The sequence below is a fragment of the Haliotis cracherodii genome, unplaced genomic scaffold (assembly GCF_022045235.1).
Source record: "Haliotis cracherodii isolate W230 unplaced genomic scaffold, xgHalCrac1.p SCAF_23, whole genome shotgun sequence".
Lineage (NCBI taxonomy): Eukaryota > Metazoa > Mollusca > Gastropoda > Lepetellida > Haliotidae > Haliotis > Haliotis cracherodii.
Window position 1 is genome coordinate 13,685,070 of NW_027266279.1, and position 23,126 is coordinate 13,708,195.

At 39.9% G+C, this 23,126-nt stretch overlaps 1 protein-coding gene across 2 annotated transcripts in view; it reads right to left on the minus strand.

The window, feature by feature from the left end:
• The window catches only part of LOC139471517 (activated CDC42 kinase 1-like), a 107,677-nt gene that overhangs the window by 53,571 nt on the left and 30,980 nt on the right, over positions 1-23,126 (minus strand). The window contains exons 1-2 of one of the 2 annotated variants that reach the window (XM_071253896.1): positions 14,318-14,615; positions 1,223-1,336 (exon numbers count right to left, since the gene is read on the minus strand). In XM_071253896.1, coding sequence (XP_071109997.1) covers positions 1,223-1,336; positions 14,318-14,517 — 314 coding nt within the window. In that variant the 5' untranslated portion in view covers positions 14,518-14,615. Of the gene's footprint in view, positions 1-1,222; positions 1,337-14,317; positions 14,616-23,126 lie in introns of those variants that run through there. The other variant, XM_071253897.1, reaches the window with a different exon arrangement.

The window sequence follows — 23,126 nt, forward strand, 5'->3', positions numbered from 1 at the left end:
TTTTTGTCATTGAGCGTCAACTCTATGAACAGCCAATCTCAATAATCATGAAGACATTATTCCTGTCTGTTTGCTGCATTATGTCTGTTTGCTGCATTATGGGCAAGCGTTAATGTCTATCCCTGTTATGAGCAATATTGTACAGTGTCAGTGTAAGAACCTGACTACACAATCCTGTCTTACAAAGATCAGCATGGGATCCTTGAGTTGGGTTTAACACAGTATTCCTGTTATATCACGGTGTGTCAGCTTAATGTGGGAGGAAAGCCCGAAGTGATGCAGATCTCAGACGTTTACCACTTCGGTGAAACCCACAAGCACGGGTATGGTGCTGACAAATCTAGAAACCTAATCGGGCTGAACTGGGATTCGAACCCACAATCATAGGCTTCTGGCGTGCCCAAGGGACGCAACTCTGCACAGCAAATCGCGGCGCCTTAGACGACTGGGCCATCCATGCCCCCTGAGACCTATTCTAACCCAGACTCCCCATGGCAGCTCTGGACATTGTACAATGGTAATTACCGTATTCGACATAATAAGCGCCCAGGGCGCTCTCAAAATTAGAAAAAGGGGGCTCTTATTAGAATATAATTTTGGTGAAAGAGTCGAAAGATTGTAAATTTGATGGTTTCTGAAATGATACAAAAGAAAAGTCTGTTGGTATTATACACGACAGATATATTTTTCCAGAATTTAATTGCGCGTAATTAAGGGTGCATATAACACAAGAGTGAGTATTACACACGAATAAATGTACACGAATTGTGTACATTGATCAGTCAGAAGGGTGCTAATTGGGATTGTTCACTAGCCAATATATTGGAAAATATCGCCGTGGGCGCTTATTAAAGTGGGACGCTTATTACGTAGAATACAGTATCAACAACAAATTGAGACTACATGTGTCGCTGGTGGGATGGACATGATTGTACGATCTGAGTGGGTTGGCACACTATGAGACTGAAGGCTCATAAAATCCTGTACACCCTACTTGCAACAAACTCATCATTGTGATTTCACAGGCGTGACAATTAGATCTATCTTGTTACTGCCATCCAAACTTTCGGCATGGAAACACAATTGATTGTGACGTAAGCAAGTGAGGTCAAATCAAACATGATGACGTCATGATATCCAAACAGTTCTGCCAACTGACTTTTTATAAGACAGCGACTGGCCAGCCTGATTCTATATCGAAGACTGGTAACTTGTCACTGACCTGGTGACCTGGAGGTCATCGCGGAGTTTGGTGTAGAACTGTTCCAGCTGGACTTCCTGTAGCAGCTCGTACAGCCACTCCTGGCCATCCTCCTCCCCCGACACGTCACTCATCCTGCAACACAAAATGTTTTTTGAAATTGTACTTCAGAGTATGAAAAATTATAACTATCAGCATGCGATAAAACATGCTGTATTTCTTACAATAAGCATAGTTGCCTTTTACGTATATTCTTGCTTGCTGAAAAAGACATTGGTTGGTTTGTTTGTTGTTTAACGCCGCACTCAGCAATATTCCAGCTATATGACGGCAGTCTGTAAATAATCAAGTCTGAACCAGACAATCCAGTGATTAATATCATGAGCATCGATCCACGCAGTTGGGATCGATGACATGCATCAACCAAGTCAGCGAGTCTGACCACCCATCCCATTAGTCGCCTTTTACGACAAGCATAGTCGCCTTTTACGGCAAGTATGGGTTGCTGAAGACCAATTCTACCCCGGAATCTTCCCGGGTCACTTAGTACATTGAAAGGGGATCGATACACAGGCAGAGCCTACAAATATATCAAACTCCTGAGATATTAATGTACTATACTTGACAGCTTGATATTGTAAATTATTTAAAATGAGATCGATAAAGATGTAACACTCTGGACATGGTAGCTAAATATAACTTATCTTACAACTGAGATATAGGCCATGTGGCCTGAATTATAAAATAAACTTGATTGATTGACATTTACAATTTTACAGGGCGACCCGATTCAAATACCATAGAAAACCTGGACCACTTAATTTCCAACGCTATGCCAGAATAATATGCAAGTCTCCAGAATCGTTTCGCATATCAATAAATTCTTCCCTGTATTGTCAAAATTTTAGACTCAACATGCATAACCATGGTAACATAAGCACAAAAACAAAGTCCTTCTTAAAATACCTGTCATACTCCTCAAAATCCCCCGAAACACAGCTGTTCATTCTGCAAATTTGGGAGACAAACAAATATTTCTCCCATGTACCCATAACCATCAACTACCAATATCAACATACGACCTCCAAGACATTCACCTCATGAGGGGCATATCAAAAGTCTTGAAATAAACTTAACCCAGTGAATAGTTAACCAAATGACTGACAACTGTCTTTCATTGGTTAGACTGATAAATGAACAAAGTAGTGAAATTAACCATTTCCTTGATCATGAAAGATCATGAACTGCCAAACTAAATAAATTCACTTTAATACTTTGACACAGCCCCTTTCATGAGCGATGCCTGACCTGTGAACCATGTGTCAATATCTACCTCGTTGAGTCTGTCTATCGCATGTGTTACCATCTGTCGCCAGAGAACAAACAAAGCCTGGTGTATATATGTATATATAGGTAATACTAAATGACATACACATGCTGCACATAACCCTTGGAACTTACAAACACAATCCATAAGAATTGGTCATAAACAAGGGAGATCACTCTTGTTTGATGGGAAAAGGATTTTAAACTGTTCATGTTTGCTGAAGCAGTTCATCTTTTTCATTAAATGATTTTTTTTTTATGAAATCACCTTTTTTTAGTAATGAATTAGTTATTTTTTTTGTTTTTGTAAGTTTGTCATGACACAAAATTTTTATTGGATTACAAAATAAATTTGAAATGCAATTTAGATTTTACAGTGAAAGTTTTCCTCTGGCGGATCCATAAGGCTGCGAATAAAAAATTACTGCCTAACCAATTCATGACAACGATCAACCATTGTGACACTTGCACCAAAAGGTTACATCAGGCCAAGTTTGCGTCTACAATACGACATCAGATGCATTGATTAAATTTCCATTGATTACGGACGGCCTAGTGGCCATTTGTGATCTGTTACTTTGTATTGGGACATTTTGACACCATGACCCTTGTCTGCTGTGGTCAGCGCGACCTAGTGTATTGGAAGGTTATGTAGTGATATTGAACGTAAGAGGTCACTGTAAGAGGTCACTGTAAGAGGTCACTGTAACATCCCTGAACAGCCAGGGGTTGTGTGCCCTCGGTCAGTGTGTCTGGTGTTTTATATGGATCAGCAGCGTGGATAAGGTGGAGTGAGTGAGTGACTGTATGACATTAGTGGACTGTTAGTGAAGACTGTGAGTGGAGTGAGTGAGTGGACTGTATGACATTAGTGGATTGGTAATGGGGTGAGTGAGTGGACTGTGAATGGAGTGAGTGAGTGGACTGTAAGACATTAGTGGACTGTTAGTGGAGTGAGTGAGTGGACTGTGAATGGAGTGAGTGAGTGGACTGTAAGACATTAGTGGACTGTTAGTGGAGTGAGTGAGTGGACTGTGAATGGAGTGAGTGAGTGGACTGTATGACATTAGTGGACTGTTAGTGGAGTGAGTGAGTGGACTGTGAATGGAGTGAGTGAGTGGACTGTATGACATTAGTGGACTGTTAGTGGAGTGAGTGAGTGGACTGTGAATGGAGTGAGTGAGTGGACTGTATGACATTAGTAGACTGTTAGTGGAGTGAGTGAGTGGACTGTGAATGGAGTGAGTGAGTGGACTGTATGACATTAGTGGACTGTTAGTGAAGACTGTGAGTGGAGTGAGTGAGTGGACTGTGAATGGAGTGAGTGAGTGGACTGTATGACATTAGTGGACTGTTAGTGAAGACTGTGAATGGAGTGAGTGAGTGGACTGTATGACATTAGTGGACTGTTAGTGAAGACTGTGAATGGAGTGAGTGAGTGGACTGTATGACATTAGTGGACTGTTAGTGAGGACTGTGAATGGAGTGAGTGAGTGGACTGTATGAAATTAGTGGACTGTTAGTGAAGTGAGTGAGTGGAGTGAGTGAGTGGACTGTGAATGGAATGAGTGAGTGGACTGTATGACATTAGTGGACTGTTAGTGAAGACTGTGAATGGAGTGAGTGAGTGGACTGTATGACATTAGTGGACTGTTAGTGAAGACTTAGTAGAGTGAGTGAGTGGACTGTGAATGGAGTGAGTGGACTGTGAATGGAATGAGTGAGTGGACTGTATGACATTAGTGGACTGTTAGTGAAGACTGTGAATGGAGTGAGTGAGTGGACTGTATGACATTAGTTGACTGTTAGTGAAGACTGTGAATGGAGTGAGTAAGTCGACTGTTATTGGAATGAGTGAGTGGACTGTGAATGGAGTGAGTGAGTGGACTGTGAATGGAGTGAGTGAGTGGACTGTGAATGGAGTGAGTGAGTGGACTGTTATTGGAGTGAGTGAGTGGACTGTGAATGGAGTGAGTGGACTGTGAATGGAGTGAGTGAGTGGACTGTGAATGGAGTGAGTGAGTGAGTGGACTGTATGACATTAGTGGACTGTTTGTGAAGACTGTGAATGGAGTGAGTGAGTGGACTGTGAATGGAGTGAGTGAGTGGACTGTGAATGGAGTGAGTGAGTGGACTGTTATTGGAGTGAGTGAGTGGACTGTGAATGGAGTGAGTGGACTGTGAATGGAGTGAGTGAGTGGACTGTGAATGGAGTGAGTGAGTGAGTGGACTGTATGACATTAGTGGACTGTTTGTGAAGACTGTGAATGGAGTGAGTGAGTGGACTGTGAATGGAGTGAGTGAGTGGACTGTTATTGGAGTAAGTGAGTGGACTGTTATTGGAGTGAGTGAGTGGACTGAATGGAGTGAGTGAGTGGACTGTATGACATTAGTGGACTGTTTGTGAAGACTGTGAATGGAGTGAGTGAGTGGACTGTGAATGGAGTGAGTGAGTGGACTGTGAATGGAGTGAGTGAGTGGACTGTGAATGGAGTGAGTGAGTGGACTGTGAATGGAGTGAGTGAGTGGACTGTGAATGGAGTGAGTGAGTGGACTGTTATTGGAGTGATGAGTGGACTGTGAATGGAGTGAGTGCGTGGACTGTGAATGGAGTGAGTGAGTGGACTGTGAATGGAGTGAGTGAGTGGACTGTGAATGGAGTGAGTGAGTGGACTGTATGACATTAGTGGACTGTTAGTGAAGACTGTGAGTGGAGTGAGTGAGTGGACTGTTATTGGAGTGAGTGAGTGAGTGAGTCCACTGTGAGCGGAATGAGTGGAGTTGACGTGGAGTGGATATGTCTGTGAGTGAGTGAGTGAGTGAGTGAGTGAGTCGACTGTGAGCGGAATGAGTGGAGTTGATGTGGAGTGGATGTGTCTGTGAGTGGGTGAGTGGACTGTGAGTGGGTGAGTGGACTGTGAGTGGGTGAGTGAGTGAGTGGACCAGACAATTCAGTGATTGATATCATGAGCATTGATCCACGCAATTAGGATCAATGACATGCATCAACCAAGTCAGCGAGCCTGACCACCCGATCCTGTTAGTCGCCTCTTATGACAAGCATAGTCGCCTTTTACGGCAAGGACGGGTCGCTGAAGACTTATTCTACCCCGAATCTTCACGGGTCGGACTGTGAGTGAAGTGAGTGAATATTGCACAGCTTCATGTCTACCAAGTGAGTGAGTGAGTGAGTATGGTTTTACGCCGCTTTTAGCAATATTCCAGCAATATCATGGCGGGGGACACCAGAAATGGGCTTCACACATTGTACCCATGTCGGGAATCGAACCCGGGTCTTCGGCGTGACGAGCGAACGCTTTAACCACTAGGCTACCCGACCGCCCCCATGTCTACCAAGAGGTCAGCCTCAGGCAAATCATGCATCATATTGCCAATTGCTCTCACAACTCAATATCTCATCGTCCAGACAGGATTATTTCCAGGCCGCCGTGATATTACTGGAATATTCCTGAGTGCAGAAGCGTTAACCAACAATTCAGTCCACAACCCACACGGGAACACAGAACAGATAAATAAGAATGAATAACCAAACATGCCCACAAACCCAGAAGCTGTATGTAAAGTACTTAAACCACATGATGGCGGTTTCCATCACACACACAACACCCCACAGGGTTCAGTGAGGTAAAATCCCTAAGGATTAATTCGTTAAGCCTCGAAATTCCACCCCCACATCCTGCTCCATCACATAACGCTAGAGTTGCATCAGTGAATGTAATTCCCCGATCCGGGATTACCCACGTCTCCTGGTGATCAACTCCAGCCTGATGAGAAAGCCCTGGCACAGTGCAGCCTGATACAAGGATCACCATTCCGTAATTGGCTGCAAAATAATTTCATTTGTACCTGACGATCATTTTTTTACAGCAATGAACGGTCCTCAGAGAGTGTATTGAATTTCTGCTCAGACTCGTGAAAATATTCTAACTTGCTTCCCAGTTTTATTGTGGGTCGTAACATGTACTTTGAATATTACAAGATCCAATATTCAGATAAAAGTGGCTAGATCCTTCAGCGTTTTCTCCATGACTTTTATCATTTTTATTGAGTAAGTTTGTTTAAATGTTGTTTTCAACAGTATTCTAGTCATATCACAGCATGTCAGCTTGATGTTGAAGAAAAGATCCAAGAGATCTAGGTTGTATGGAAATCCTGGCAAAGTCATATCTAGCGTTTGACATCTTCGTTATCATTGCTGTCTGAACAGTATGCAAGCATCCATTACAAGATTCTTGAAAATTTTCCCTCAAACCCAAATAGCTTTAAGTTAAAATCTAAGGTAAAGTGGGATCCCAGCTTCAAATAACACAGTATCAGGCCTCAACGACCCATGGCTCGCCCTGTATTTCAAACATTGTCCTATATCAAATCAGTTCATGTAATCGCTTCATATGACTGAAATTTACAAATGGATGTTGTTTTATGCAACAGGCAGCAATATCAAAGCAATATAATGGCAACCTGCCTTTAACCAAGTCTGAACCAGGTTAAAAGTGGTTGACAGCATGAGCAACAATCACTGCTGATGAGTCAAAATGAGGTGAGGTGAAATGGGGTTTAACGTCGCGTCCAAGATTATTGCACTTATATAGCGACATGCATGTACGTGTGAGTGTTTGTGTGGCTGCTTGTACTAGTCCGGACTGATGCCGATTTATAGTGCTAGCTCACTGAGATACCATGCCACAGTTTAACATCAATATCCCACTCAGACACAGTATACTGACTCCGAGCTGACCAGTCCTTGTTTTAGCCCCTTGATGCCGAGCACCAGACAGGGTAACAACAAGTACCATCTTTTAAAGACTTTTGGTATGACGCGGGCGGGGATCAAACCCCGGACCTTCCGCTCTCCGGGTGGACGCTCTACCACTAGACCACGGTGGCGGACGAGTCAAAATGAAACAGAATCAGACTACACTCACTCACTCACTCACACTTCCTCAAATATCTGTTCCTTAATTATTTCTATCAGTATAAGACAGATTCAGCTGTGTAATTCAAAATGGCTATTGCTCTTGTTTCTGAGAGCAATTTTTCATGACAAGACAAGACATTATTTCATGGACCACATGCCAAACACGATATACACAAAACACAGTATTGCACACAGCAACTACAAATACTTGGATCTAATCTCCTACCCACCAACCCAAACCACAGCCCGCCTGACGTGTCTTAGTCGAAGTAATCTAATTATCCAAGTCAATTCTGAGACTAAAGCTAGGATTATGTATGAGTGTCATAGTTCATAGGATAAATGTCACAGATGCCAGAGTCAACCGCTGACAGCCAACATGGCATGACACAGTTAAATAATTTTATGGTTTTCAGATTCAATGCCATCATGAAACCTTAGGTTGGTTGGTTGGTTTGTTGCTTAACGCCACACTCAGCAATATTCCAGCTATATGACGGTGGTCTGTAAATAATCAAGTCTGGACCAGACAATCCAGTGATTGACATCATGAGCATCGATCCACGCACTTGGGATCGATGACATGCATCAACAAAGTCAGCGAGCCTGACCACCCGATCCCGTTAGTCGCCTCCTACAGAAAGCATGGGTAGCTGAAGACCTATTCTACCCTGGAATTTTACAAGTCACTTACTGATCAGACAATCAGTGCCAAGGCTTCTTAATTCTTTGTACGAGTGAGCAACACATTCAGAGAAATGAATCTGATATCTGTATATCTAAAACAAAAATAGTCCAGTTCCAAATGCAAAAAAAAAAAGCAGCGCTATGACTGTTTTGGATATTGCTCCATCCTGTTGTGTCAGAGTACCATGGCATTTGCACCCAGAAGGGTGTTACAATGAAGGGCACAATGTGATCTGACACTTTCGATTTTCTTTTGCTTATTTATGATCAGAATATCAGAATCAACATCTGGTTGGTTCAAGAACCCACCATCCTTCATGTTGATTGGGTGGTCAGTTTTCCAGGGTTCACCATTCTATGGAGATAACCTCAGATCTTTTTGCAGAGAGGTATTGTATTGGAGTAAACTTTTTGATTGAATTGGAATTGGCAGGAATTAAAACAAAAAAAGATGTTTACCTCATTGAGTAGGACCTGACATAAGACATAAGAGGTAAAACCGATAGTCAAAATGCAGGGATTAACTTTGGATTAGTTGGTTTTTTTAAAATCCTTATTTTAATTCAGAGATATGTTTCAAGTTATTAACACTGTAATTTGAGATTGCAGTCTGCATCTCAAAATTTAACTCAGCAAGAAAACCTCTTCCTATTCATTGGTCTTGTTATCTAGAAAAGAACAATAAATTACTTACTGGTATGACTCTATTAGTTATATTAACATGACTTAGGAACTTGGAAATCTGCTGCCAAATATTGATAGATTATTCCCTGAAATGTAAACAATTCCTCAGGAAACTCGATGACATGAATATGTTATTTGACAAAAGACAAATGTTGTATTTATCACACATTTTCTAACTGATTCTAATATTACTCTGAAAAGCACTGTGTTATTGAGGTTGACACAAGTTTAAATCACTTGAGTGGAATATCATTTTTATATTTTCAGATAAATACAGCATTTCATCACAAAGTCATAAACAGATTGTGTAACTGAACTTTTTACTTCCTTTTCCATCACTTGTTTCAGAACGTTTGGTATCCATGGTTACGCTTTGTTTGAATTCCAATCTATAAAAATGGGATATTTTATGTAGGATAATGGTGAAACTAGACAGAAAGCATGAAGCAAATTTGTTCCTGCTTAACTCCAACATCATGTGTCTTCATGTGTCATCATGTGCACGTATCGCACACTGAAAACAACAAAACCATGTCATCTCAGGAAATATATCCTGCTAGTCATGGACCTTATCTCAAGTCCAAATTTCACACACTTAATTTGTTTTTCCGACATGTGTGCTTAAAACATTTGCTTCTTAGCTGATCATATTAACAGTATGAGTGAATGAGTGAGTAGACTGTGAGTTGAGTGAGTAGACTGTGAGTTGAGTGAGTGAGTGAGTGAGTAGACTGTGAGTGAGTGTGTGAGTGAGTGAGTAGACTGTGAATGAGTGCGTGAGTAGACTGTGAGTTGAGTGAGTGAGTAGACTGAGTGAGCGAGTTGAGTGAGTGAGTGAGTAGACTGTGAGTGAGTGAGTGAGTAGACTGTGAATGAGTGAGTAGACTGTGAATGAGTGAGTGAGTGAGTAGACTGTGAGTGAGTAGACTGTGAATGAGGGAGTGAGTAGACTGAATGAGTGAGTGAGTAGACTGTGAATGAGTGAGTAGACTGTGAGTTGAGTGAGTGAGTAGACTGAGTTGAGTGAGTGAGTGAGTAGACTATGAGTGAGTGAGTGAGTAGACTGTGAGTGAGTGAGTGAGTAGATTGAGTTGAGTGAGTGAGTAGACTTTGAATGAGTGAGTAGACTGTGAATGAGTGAGTGAGTGAGTGAGTAGACTGTGAGTGAGTGAGTAGACTGTGAGTGAGTTTGTGAGTAGACTGTGAGTGAGTGAGTGAGTGAGTGAGTGAGTAGACTGAGTTGAGTGAATGAGTAGACTGTGAGTGAGTGAGTGAGTGAGTAGACTGTGAATGAGTGAGTAGACTGTGAGTGAGTGAGTGAGTGAGTAGACTGTGAGTGAGTGAGTGAGTGAGTAGACTGTGAGTTGAGTGAGTGAGTAGACTGTGAGTGAGTGAGTGAGTGAGTGAGTGAGTGAGTGATTAGACTGTGAATGAGTGGGGTGAGTGAGTGGGGTGAGTGAGTGGGGTGAGTGAGTGAGTGAGTGAGTGAGTGAGTAAAAGTGAGTGAGGCCATCTTTTTTTTTCACAGATTACTTCCGGGATAGAATGTAGGTCCCAAGGAGGAAACTAAATTGATGAGGAGTTCAGCCTCACTGACTTGATCATCGTCTCCCAATTATGAAGATCAATGCTCATGATCACTGGATTGTCAAGTACAGAATCACTTATGTACATACTGCTGTCTTATAGCTTTAATATTGTGAAATATTGCATTAAATATAGTACTACCAATGTCCCACAAGGACACTTCATAATCAGACTCACTGAATACACAACAAACCCATGAAGATCCGGGGTAGAATAGGTCTTCAGGAACCCCCAGTCGTTAATAGCGACTGTGCTTGTCGTAAAAGGCAATTAACGGGATCGGGGGGTCAGACTCGCTGACTTGGTTGATGCATGTCATCGTTACATCCCATTTGTGTGGATCGATGCTCATCACAGGATTGTCTGGTCCAGACTCGATTATTTACAGACAGCCTTCATATAGCTGGAATATTGCTGAGTGCGGTGTTAAACCAAAAAACAAACAAACAAACAAACGAATACACAACTTAACGACAAAGAATCGTGTTTGTTTCATCATTTTCACCTACATCCATTCTGTCTTTACACACCAAGTGCACACTCAAGTCTCCAGATATCAGTCCAATTTGTATCTGACTGAAATTAACTGGCTCTTTTTTTATCAAACAGATATTCACCAAATCCACGATATTTTCAATAACTTTCCAAGGCCATTATGTCTCATTTATAGTCTAAACACGAAACACTATTATGCTGACAACAATATAGATTCTTAAAGAGCGTGGAAAATTCAGATGTAAAAAGAAAACTGCAGGCCATAAAAGAACATCTGTCAGGCTGAGTGATTACTTTTCAAATAATATTGATTTTAAGACGTGAAATGAAAAATATTACAAAGAGGATTACGGTGAAAGAATCTACATCACACATTACCTAATGTAATAATCCAGAACCTGTTGTCCATAAAGTTGTACATTTTCTTAAGAGGACTTGAGTTTCACTTTTCAGGGTTAGAAACTGTCCACTAGTCGTTATAATGATAACATATAACAAAACCCTTAAAATGGGCCAATTTCTACTAGTCCTTAGGATACCTTTACTATTGGGCAGTTTGGTAAGGACTACAGGACTAGTGCCAATTTCTAACGCTGCTTTTGTGTAAATATTGTTTCTGTTCTGTTATCAATATTCAAACAGACCTGTCAATAAAACTGTCAACATTTAACCTTTTTGGTTATATTCAAATATTGAACTTCAATAACTGAAAGCCAATATGTCAAGATGAAACAAAAAATATCATTGAATACAATTATCAACAATATAAAAATAATAAACTGAAACTTATGACTGTACATTATATACAAGTGTTTTATGAATTTAAACCAGATGTGTCATGAAACGGTCATGATAAACTGCGTTCCCTCAAACTGCCAGGAAATATTATCTTTGCTCAAGCTAAAACATAGCACAGCTATTAACTGGTGCTACAAAACGAACACAACCTAATTTCAAATCAATGTTGTTGCAATGCCTGTTGTTTGTTGTATAATACATTATGTATACACAATTTTCAAATCTGTGATGTAGAATATGACACATCTGCCTTGACCTCATTACCGCTGAACACATCAACATGGCATGCCGTCGTATCTATACACACACAGAAGTTTGTAAACACGTAGCCTCATGCTTTCTGTACAACTATAGAACAATAGCCCTCATGTTTAAAATTATTCACATCTGGAAAATGCATATGAATATTTTGGGACCATGTCATATATATATGTAGGGTGTTGTGAATAAATGAACTGAATAAATGAACTCTTTTTTAAACAAATGAAAGAATTTATCTTGATATTTTAAATGAGAATTTTCAGTTTAAGACAATGAAACAATAAATAATATGTTTACAAAGGGGGAAAAGGCAAAATAAATCAAACAAAAATACTTTTAGCCTTTGACACATATTACCTATCTTGATTTAAACCTCCAGTGATTTTTCTCATCAAAAAGCAAAATTCCTCTAGAAAAGGAATGGATAAATTCCTATATCACCCTGTAGCAAAATATGAATCTTACCCCCATATAGTGAGTGAGTGAGTTAGGTTTAACGCCGCCTCTAACATTATTCCAGTTATATTGCGGCATGTCAGCTTAATGTGGGAGGAAAGCCCGAAGTGATGCAGGTCTCAGACGTTTACCACTTCAGTGAAACCCACGAGCACGGGTATGGTGCTGACAAACCTAGAAACATAATCAGGGCGAACCAGGATTCGAACCCACAATCATAGGTTTCTGGCGTGCCCAAGGGACGCAACTCTGCACAGCGAATCGCGCTGCCTTAGACGACTGGGCCACCCGTGCCCCCTAGCTCATATAACAAGTGAATAAGACTGGACCAGTTCAAGTACTGCTTCTACTCACCCTCCTGTTGGTCATTTTAAAAAAGAGAGCCGAAAATCTATAATTGGAAATAATTATGCCATCTCAAAATGTACATTTTCACTCCACTCTGTAAATAATCGAGTGTGGACCAGACAATCCAGTGATTGACATCACTCCAAAGGACAGTACTTTCTCCCCAAACAATGAACCCCAAAACCTCGGTGTATTTTACAAAATGAAAAAGGGCATACCGTATTTACTGTATCAAACGCCCTGTTCAAATAAGTGCCCCCGACTAACTTCAACACCAGTCTGAAAATAATCCTCATAAGCCACTCATATACTTACATGACTAGCCATGTTTTCGTGCATATATTACACACTTTTTATAGAAAACAGCAGCGAAAGAAGTACATGTTTGCCCAGTAAATATTATCAAAAACGTTTTGAACTAAGTTTGTTTACTACTTGTGTATTGTTTTGATAATCACTTTGTCAACGTTCTAATTAGCGGCAGTATTAAGTACATTGCAGGTATTATTAAGCAGTGTTAAGAGATTTTCTTATTTCTAAAAGATATTTTTAAATTTATTTTCACACCCTTCAGGTATGTTAAGCATAAAAATCAATAAAAATGATAAAAAATGGTCTAATCTAACAAGAAAATATTTTCATTTAAAAAAGTGTTAGATAATTTCTACACCAACTGTCTATGAAAAAAGAAACATAGTTTGTAATAGAAAATCCATTACCACACTTGAAGAGAGTGAAATGGCAAGTCTATGATACAAGCAGCATACCTGCATATGACATGACTGGACACTCCTGTCTGTCACAAGTGAAATATTGAATGTGCTGGTGAAATACCATGGACTGGTCACTCTAGTGTTCTTGACATTATTGGGATTACATTATACAGCACATAGAACAAAACTAGAGCTCATCACGACTTAGTATTGAAGTAAACGTGTAGGGACTAGACAAAATATTTTTAGTTAATGCGCAGTTATGTAACAAAAAACATTTGTCCGAAATGTCAATGTTTGTTTGTTTGTTGGTTAACGCCGCACTAAGCAATATTCCAGCTATAAGACAGTGACCTGTAAATAATCAAGTCTGGACCAGACAATCCAGTGATTGACATCATGAGCAACGATCCACGCAATTGGGATCGATGACATGCATCAACTAAGTCAGTGAGCCTGACCACCCGATCCCGTTAGCCGCTCTTACGACAAGCATAGTCGCCTTTTACGCCAAGCATGGGTTGCTGAAGACCTATTCTACCCCAGATCTTCACAGGTCTCGAAATGTTAATAAGCTGTGTTAAATTTTGATTAATTTCATGACGACTATTCATCTTCTAAAATTATTATCAAATATTTAATATTTTCCAACAATATTCATATTACCATGATTACCTGAGTCATAATTCTGGAAAAAACAACACCTTACTCCGTCAAAAATCAAAAGCAGTGAGTGAAAATCACAGGGTTTCCCACATTAGACCAGTTGTCAGACAATGCGACACAAAATTAACAAAGACAGTTAATCCTATGTGACATTACCTCTCCGTGAGTAGCAACCCTCCGATATCATACGTTCCATCCTCCCGGACAGTCAACTGCGGTACTCCATCTGACCCTGACAAACTTTTGGCTAACTCGGTAATGGCAGGGTTAACCACCCCATGATCAACGACACTCTTGTCCTTCTTACAACGTGCCATCTTAACCGGCTTGTTCACGCTGTTCTCTTTCAGTTTCATGACGGATAAAAACACAGAGACAACAAGCTCTTCCTAGCAGGACACAACCAGTGGAGATCCCCACACAAACTCCACGCTCATGCTTACTGACCACACACTCAAACACTGCCTGCCTGTGTGCAGGATCTCACTTCCTCAAACACTCACTGTGCTTGACCCCCGACAGGTCACACGCATATATTCATCTGACGATTACTGATAAAGCTGATCCGAGGTCTCCTGCTCTGGATTGGGTCTCAACCCACACGGTTGGACTTAGGGTGATGTAAAAACGAGCTCTGTTTGATGGTCTGTTATTTATCATGCTGCACACTTGATTGACAGATATTTCCACAGTGATATTTAGTGGAAGCTGATCAATATGTACCCTACACCATGGTGTCGGAATCGCCAGTCTTTGTTTTCTCCAGACTGAAAATTGTGGGACATGTTTCTCGTGAAAGAGGGGTGGGGGACAACCCAAACTTTTACTGTTTCAAATATATTTACTTTTTTTGTGTACATTGTTTTCATTTCATTTCTCATGCAAATGGTTATATCTCTTTACATATATGTGTGCTTACATTCTATATCTCTCTTCTTTTTCATGTAAATGGTATTCTTTCTTCAATATATTTTTTCCTTCAGTTTGGTATTAAGCATACCATATTCGACGTAATAAGCGCCCATGGTGATATTTGCTTTTTATTGGCTTGTGAACAATCCCAATTAGCACCCCTTCCGATTGATCGATGTACACAAGACTTATTTATACGTGTATAATACGCCCTCGTGTGTTATATGCACCCTTAATTATGGGCAATAAAATTCTGAAAAAATATATCTGTCGTGTATAATACACACAGACTTTTCTTTTGTATCATTTCAGGTTGTCAGCATAAACCATGAAATTTACAATCTTTCAACTGTTTTTTTTTCATCAAAGTTTTATTCTAATAAGGGCCCCCTATTTCTAATTTTGAGAGCACCCAGGGTGCTTATTATGTCGAATACAGTAGCTCTTACATTGAATGTAAGAAATTGAGAGGGTCCCCACATGAAAACTCTAAAGGAGCAAACCTCAATGATTCACCTTCAAAACAATATAGATTTTATGTTCACCTTTCTCACACATTTTTATTTATTTATGTTATATTTTTTTGCATATTTGGAAGAGATTCTTCAATGAGATAAATAAAAAATAAATTGGACTAAAAGAAAAGCTGTGTTTTTTCCTAATCCATCACATTCAGACAAACATAGTTTCAGAATAAATAAGAAAAAAACCCATTAGAATAAACTTCCTTTTAAAAAAGAAATGAACTAATGAAATAACTTTCACATGAGAAAGATATTTTTTTTTCAAACATATTTTCTTTTCTTGATAGACATATGAAATCAGAGACTGTGCATTAATTAGGGCACGGTACTGATCATCAAGGACTCTCTAAAACCTATTCCAAGAGTAAAACACACATCAGAAATTCATCAGAAAATACAAACTTCAAACTGGTCAATGTAATGCAAGATAAAAGAGTATAGCATCTGAGACTCAGTGAAATTCTTACAAAGTCAAGAATGCCATTTTGAAGAATTCAGTTCTTCAACACTCATTGGAAATTGATGACCTGGCACTGAGTCTTTGAAAGAGATCAGTTTCTCCAGCATCTGACAGAGAGGGAAAATACCAATTATGTTACCTGGGGAATTATCGTGCTTGTATAGATGGAATACCTTTCATGCATATTAATGGCAAATTCCTTTACAACTTTAAACTTAATTGTAATCCAGGTCAGAATGTTGGATGGAAAATGAATGTAGAAGAAATAAATATTGCTATTGCGTACCTTTTTGTGTCCCCATCAGTTATTTAAATATGCAATATTTATGTCTTTTGTATATCGTATTGAACATGTTGAATATGATGTTTACAGAGCATGGTGATAACATATAAAATATTACACACGTACATTATGAGGACAAACAAAATTATTTTAATATTTTACAGATATTCTTAGCTTAGCCCAGAGTGAGTGAGTGAGTGAGTGAGTGAGTGAGTGCGTGCGTGCTTGTTTGAGTGAGTGAGTGAGTCAGTTTGTTTTAACACTGCTTTGAAAAGTAATGTCACAGCGAGTCAGCTTACTGTGTAAGGAAACCCTAATGTAATACAGCTCTCAGATACTTACCACTTTGGTGAAACCCCTAATTGAAGCGGTTCGCTTCCAAACCAATCTTTTGAAATGGGTCACTTCTAAACCTGCCTTGAGCATGTTGAGGTTTAACATTTCAGTTGAACTACCTTGGTTTTACATTTAACGTTTCATGGACATGCCTCTTGATATGAACACAATTTTGTTTGAAGATTGGTTAAAAGTCACATAATATTTTCTACATGAAAATACCATAACGTGAACCGAACATGCAACCTAACATATCATGTTAAGTTTTGTAAGCCACTGTTTTCCCACTGAGCTACCAAGGCAGATGATGAGAAGTTGTTCAATTTATCATGTCATGAGTCCAGTTAGTCCATGCTGCACATGTTTTTTCTCTCACATGCTTGGAGCAAATTCCTTTTTTACCGCGATACACTGTACTGTTTCACTATAAGGTATGGTGTTCTGGTATTATGCATTTAGACGTTTGACAAGTTGGATATAACACACCTCTGAGGTTTTGGTTGAAAATGTAAACTACTGGTGGCCAAACTAACCTGCAGAAACCTGGGAAATTTGAAATTCCAATTTGGGAATTTGTACTGACACTGGCTGCAGACTGAAACTGGGGCAGAATATCAGCTTCTCAGCAGATCTAAATCAATCCCTGATTATATGACGATATAATGATATATTGCACAAATCATATATTATCATGATTATCACAGTCATCCTAAGGGGCATACCGTATTCGACGTAATAAGCGCCCCGCTCTAATAAACGCGCACGGCGGTATTTGCTAATATATTGGCTCGTGAACAATTCCAATTAGCACCCTTTCTAATGATCAATGTCCACAAGACTTATTTATTCATGTACAATACGCACTCGTGTGTTATATGCACCCTTAATTATGGGCAATTAAATTCTAGAAAAATATATGTCGTACATAAACATTTAAGGCTGTCAGCATAAACCACGAAATTTATCTTTCAACTCTGTTTTTTTCACCAAAATAATATTCTAATAAGAGCCCCCTATTTCTAATTTTGAGAGCGCCCTGAACGCTTATGACGTCGAATAGGGCATGTCCCTTGAAACACCAGCATAACATTTGAGGGCCTTGCTTACTTTAGTCACTGACATAGTCACAATGTTACTGCGGAACTGTTCGCTACTGTCAAGACAGAGTAGGCATACATGCCCTATGACGGGTGTTCAACAATACAGGTTGTAAATACCATCATCTCAAGTGAGTGGCCCGGTATTCTCACAGTCGGGCAATTTCCGATATGATTCGACTGTTTACACTGAGTAGCACATGCTAAACTGTCATATTTCCTTGTGATGACTCAAATATCATATGACCTCATGATATTAACAAAAAATTGAAAAACAAAAATAAATGAATCAATAAAAAAATAAATGAAGTAATAATACATATATGTATGTTTGTTTGTTTGTTTGTTTGTTTGTTTGTTGTTGTACTCAGCAATGTTCCAGGTGTATGACGGCGAGCTGTAATTAATCAGGTCAATCCAATGATTGACATCATGAGCATTAATCTATACGACTGAGATATGGTGAAATACATGTGTACATGCATGTTTGTTGTTTTTACATCCCTACGCCCTAAAATTTGTTTTGGCTTACAGACTAATCAAGACTGGTTATTCTCTGGTGTTATTCTCTGGTGTTATTCTCTAGTCGTAAGTCATGGTGCTGCATTTAAATTCTCCTTGATCAGTGTGCACATCATTTGTATTCTCAGCTCCCTGGGGAGAATACAGCCTCAGCTATGTGTATGGTGTTAGACGATTTGCATTCACATTACCCTCTCATCGAACTGGGTACAAATTGGGAGGTGAACATGTTTTATGTCTTTTATAACCTGTGTTTCAGAAGGGCAGGACCGAAGACTGAAAATTCTTGCGGAGTCAACCGTGTAGTCACACAATTTTACACCTACTTTCTGCTGCTAGAGTTGCTCAACTTGACGTGATTCCTGACCAGGGGACACACAAACCCACGGAGTTAATAGCTGAATTTACATGATCATCATCAAATGCATGGGTGAGATTTTGAGATGTAAAAATCAATTTTCAAACTGATAACCAATACATAAATTTCCATGTGAATGGATACTTGTTCCTTTAGAATCTGAGACACAATATTGACTTATTGGTATCAATGCCACTGCCTCAAAGAAATATTTCTCTGGTATCAAACCATTTCATCATAAAATTAAAAAATCAAAAAGAAATCCCAATGTCAAATAAACAATGAGAAAAAGAACACACCTCTATTGAAATGACTCAGGACCCGTGAAGATCCGGGGTAGAATAGATCTTCAGAAACCCATGCCGTAAAAGGTGACTATGCTTGTCGTAAAAGGCGACTAACGGGATCGGGTGGTCTGGCTCGCTGACTTGGTTGGTGCATGTCATCGATCCCAATTGCGCGGATCGACTGGATTGTCTGGTCCCGACTCGATTATTTACAGAGCGCCGTCATATAGCTAAAATATTGCTGAGTGCGGCGTTAAACATCAAACCAACCAATGTAATGACTCAGTGATTCAAGAGACAGAACTTCCCCAATATCAGTTCGAATTGTTGAACTGAAATGTTTGAAAAAGCGTTATCTATCAAAAGTGTCAAATATCTCCTTGGCTGTTGGATATCTTGTTAAACGTAATTTGAACAGTGTTGCAGTGTTTGAAATGCAGGAGGGTTCATCAGTGGTTGAAGCCACCTGTAGTATTTACGTTGAGGTTAGACCACAGGTACCCAGAGTCTAATTGTTGAAATGATTAATTAAACCACGAGGCGTGCAGCGCCGAGTGGTTTAATCAACCATTTCAACAATTAGCCACTGGGGTCTGAGTGGTCGGACATACTTAAACCATGTCCAACATTTATGGCACCTAAAATGCTTAAAAATCATTGTTTTGTTGAAGGTGTTTTGAAAGATATTCAGGAACTCTATGCTCAACTGTGAGAACTCTGTGTGAGTCGGCCCTGCGTGAAGCACGTGAAATCTGTTCCCCGAGCCTTTTGCACGTCGCACTTTGCCGATTTGGGTTATGAAATGCATGTCCCGAGGCAAGTGTACCATTGATTTTGGACCAATTGAGCACTTTTATCAATCACGTAAATATTACTTGCCCGTGTTGATGGGCCTATTATGAGCAAATATAACCCTGATCAAGATAATAGTAATTTTCTTTTCTATCTGTTCGTTTCGATGAACAAAAAGCTACCAAATCACAAGTTCTGTACAAATACAAGAATGCTTAAAATTGCATAAAACACATTTCGCAGTTCATAAAGCGATAAGCAATTGGTACTGTAAGTAAATATTTAGTTGTTAATTTCATACCCTTTCTCCCATGTCACCGTGGCAGAAGACCACATTCGTAAGCCTTCAGTGCAGACTTCACGGGTTCGAATCCCGCAGGTGACAAACGTTTTTTATGAAATTGTTCTATCATCAAGACAAATGATAGGGAAAAAAAGAAGTTCCTTCATTGCCAAGTGGTGTTTAACTAACAATTAAGACAAAGGAGCCATGGTTTAAATTTGGATAACCCCTAAATCTAATCAATTTGTTACATTAGGGAGCCTTGACTTTCATCCTTAATTTTGAATGCTGGTGTTGTGATATTTCTCGGCTGTGTAAAGTGTGCAGAGAGCACTGCAAGTGAAAGTGGGTTTAACACAATTGGCTTATACAAAACTCCATCAATCCAGTTTCAGGTCTTTTGGTCAGCCTTTTTAACATGTTCACAGCAATGGTCACACTTTTCAAATCTCATACATTAACAAAACATAATTTCTGACGCAGATTCTTAATTAAGGAATTAGAAAACCATGGAATAAATGAATAAGTAATAAGGAAATAATTAAACACTCATGTGTGTCACATTAGTCATTTAGTGCTGTTATATTTGTAAACATGTGCTCATCATGCTCGTACTGTCACTTCCTTTACACAAACACCGACTGTGACAACACAGCACGAGGCTGTTCAGTTCTCTGGGTCACACCTTAACTGTTCCAACATTGCCTCTGGGAGTGTGTCATGAGAGACAATGACACCCGAGTGAGTGAGTGAGTGAGTGAGTGAGTGAGCGAGCTAGGTGGGTGGGTCACACCTTTACAGTTCAAACATGGCCTCTGGGAGTGTGTCATGAGAGACAATGACACGTGAGTGAGTGAGTGAGTGAGTTAGTGAGTGAGTGAATGAGCGAGCGAGCTGGGTGGGTCACACCTTTACAGTTCAAACATGGCCTCTGGGAGTGTGTCATGAGAGACAATGACACGTGAGTGAGTGAGTGAGTGAGTGAGTGAGTGAGTGAGTGTACCATAAGGGAGGAAAGCCCAAAGTCATGAAGGTCTCATGAAGGAACTTTGATATAATGGTGCTGACAAACCTAGAAACGTAATCGGGGTGAACCTGGATTTGAACCCATGATCATAGTGAGTGAATGAGGTTTTGGTTTCAGTTATATGATGGCATGTCAGCTTGATGTGGGAGGAAAGCACAAATGATACATTGATTGAGTATGGTTTTAAGCCACTTTTAGCAATATTCCAGCAATATCACAGCAGGGGACACCGGAAATGTGCTTCACATATTGTACCCATGTCGGAAATTGAAACCGAGCGAATGCTTTAACCACTAGGCTATCCCACCCCCACAAATCATATAAGTCTTAGACGTTGAAAATACTGACATCTTTTCAATGTCTTTCTGAACTCATCTTACACTGCCTGTGTTGAGTTAGACATTGGCTCAGTGAGTTCAATTACCCATATAACTCTGACATATAGAAACGTAATTACTCGTTCTTTCATCAATCTCAACAACTGTTGAAATTCTGAATAATTGTCAGATTTGATATGCACCAAAATAGTCTGGAATTCCTTATCTGAAATATCTTTTTCAATCAATGACCATCTTCAAAACCATTCCAACATTAAGAGAGTTGATTATTTGCCCACTGATAATTGGAAGGAGTATGAAGTGGGTTGAAACCAGGACAAAGTCTCAAGTTATTTCCTTGATAGACGAGTAGTCCAGAGGGAAGTAGCACTTCATTGTGAGAAACAGTGACTTGCATGGCCAACCCTCTTGAAAGCTGTGCAGCACACAACCAACAGCCTTGTATATCATTTGTCTCAAGGAAAACGGTCTTCAGTACCTAACACCTTCACTCTTCAGAAGGGACACAGCTAAGATGAGGTGAGGTGAAATGGGGTTTAACGTCGCGTCCAAGATTATTGCACTTATATAGCGACGTGCATGCACGTGTGTGTGTGGCTGCTTGTACTAGTCCGGACTGATGCCGATTTATAGTGCTAGCCCACTGAGATACCATGCCACAGTTTACATGAATAACCCACTTAAACACAGTATACTGACTCCGAGCCGACCAGTCCTTGTTTTAGCCCTTTAATGCCGAGCGCCAGACAGGGTAACAACAAGTACCATCTTTTAACGTCTTTGGTATGACGCGGCCGGGGATCGAACCCAGGACCTTCCGCTCTCCGGGCGGACGCTCTACCACTAGACCACAGAGGCAGTTTACACAGCTAAGACAGGTACCTAACATCTTCAATCTGGAGAGAAATTAGATGATGCAGAGACACAACAGAACTGGCTTTAGAAATCTTCATTGGAGAATCATAATAAAAATTTACTTGAGAGCAGAATATCGATACACAGTGTACCGCATTTTCTTGAGTAAAGTGCGCACTTTTTTATTAAAAAAAACAGCTGTGTAGAAGGGGGTGCGCATCATACACGAAATAATGAGTTTTTTCCCCATGGAAAGATATTACAGTGAGCACGTAACACCGGAAATACCATGTCCACAAATCCATACTGAAATACGCAAAATCATCATGTAATTACACTGTCAAATGCCATACTTTGATTCGTTAAAAGTCATATTTGTTATAGTTTGACGATTCTATGTCAACACTTAGTTCTCGTGATCACGCGATCACGTGCGTGGGAGCCTTAAAGGTGACTGGTCAGACTGGTTCCATGTGAAAAATTATAACCAGCAAAAGCGATCAGCTGCTTCGCTAAGGGTTATTATTATCTAAAATATGTCAAGTAAAAGCTGCAACTAAATTAACAAGATATTGGGATATATTATGCAATATCATTATTTGGGTAACTTGAAAGACATTAAGTTTTCCTGGAATGCGTTCCTTAATACATAATAATTTGTAGCATTGTCATGAGGGAGATATATGTGGTTTTATGCAAATGGGGTTAGGTTTTATCATGTTTATACCATGGGCCTGATAAAATGGATAAAAATAAATTCTGAATCTGTTCATGCAAGATCCAGGGTAAATTAGGTCTTCAGCAACCCATGCTTGTCGTAAGAGGATCGGGTGGTCGGTTGCAGACTTGGTTGATTCATGTCATCGATCCCAATTGCGTGGATCGATGCTC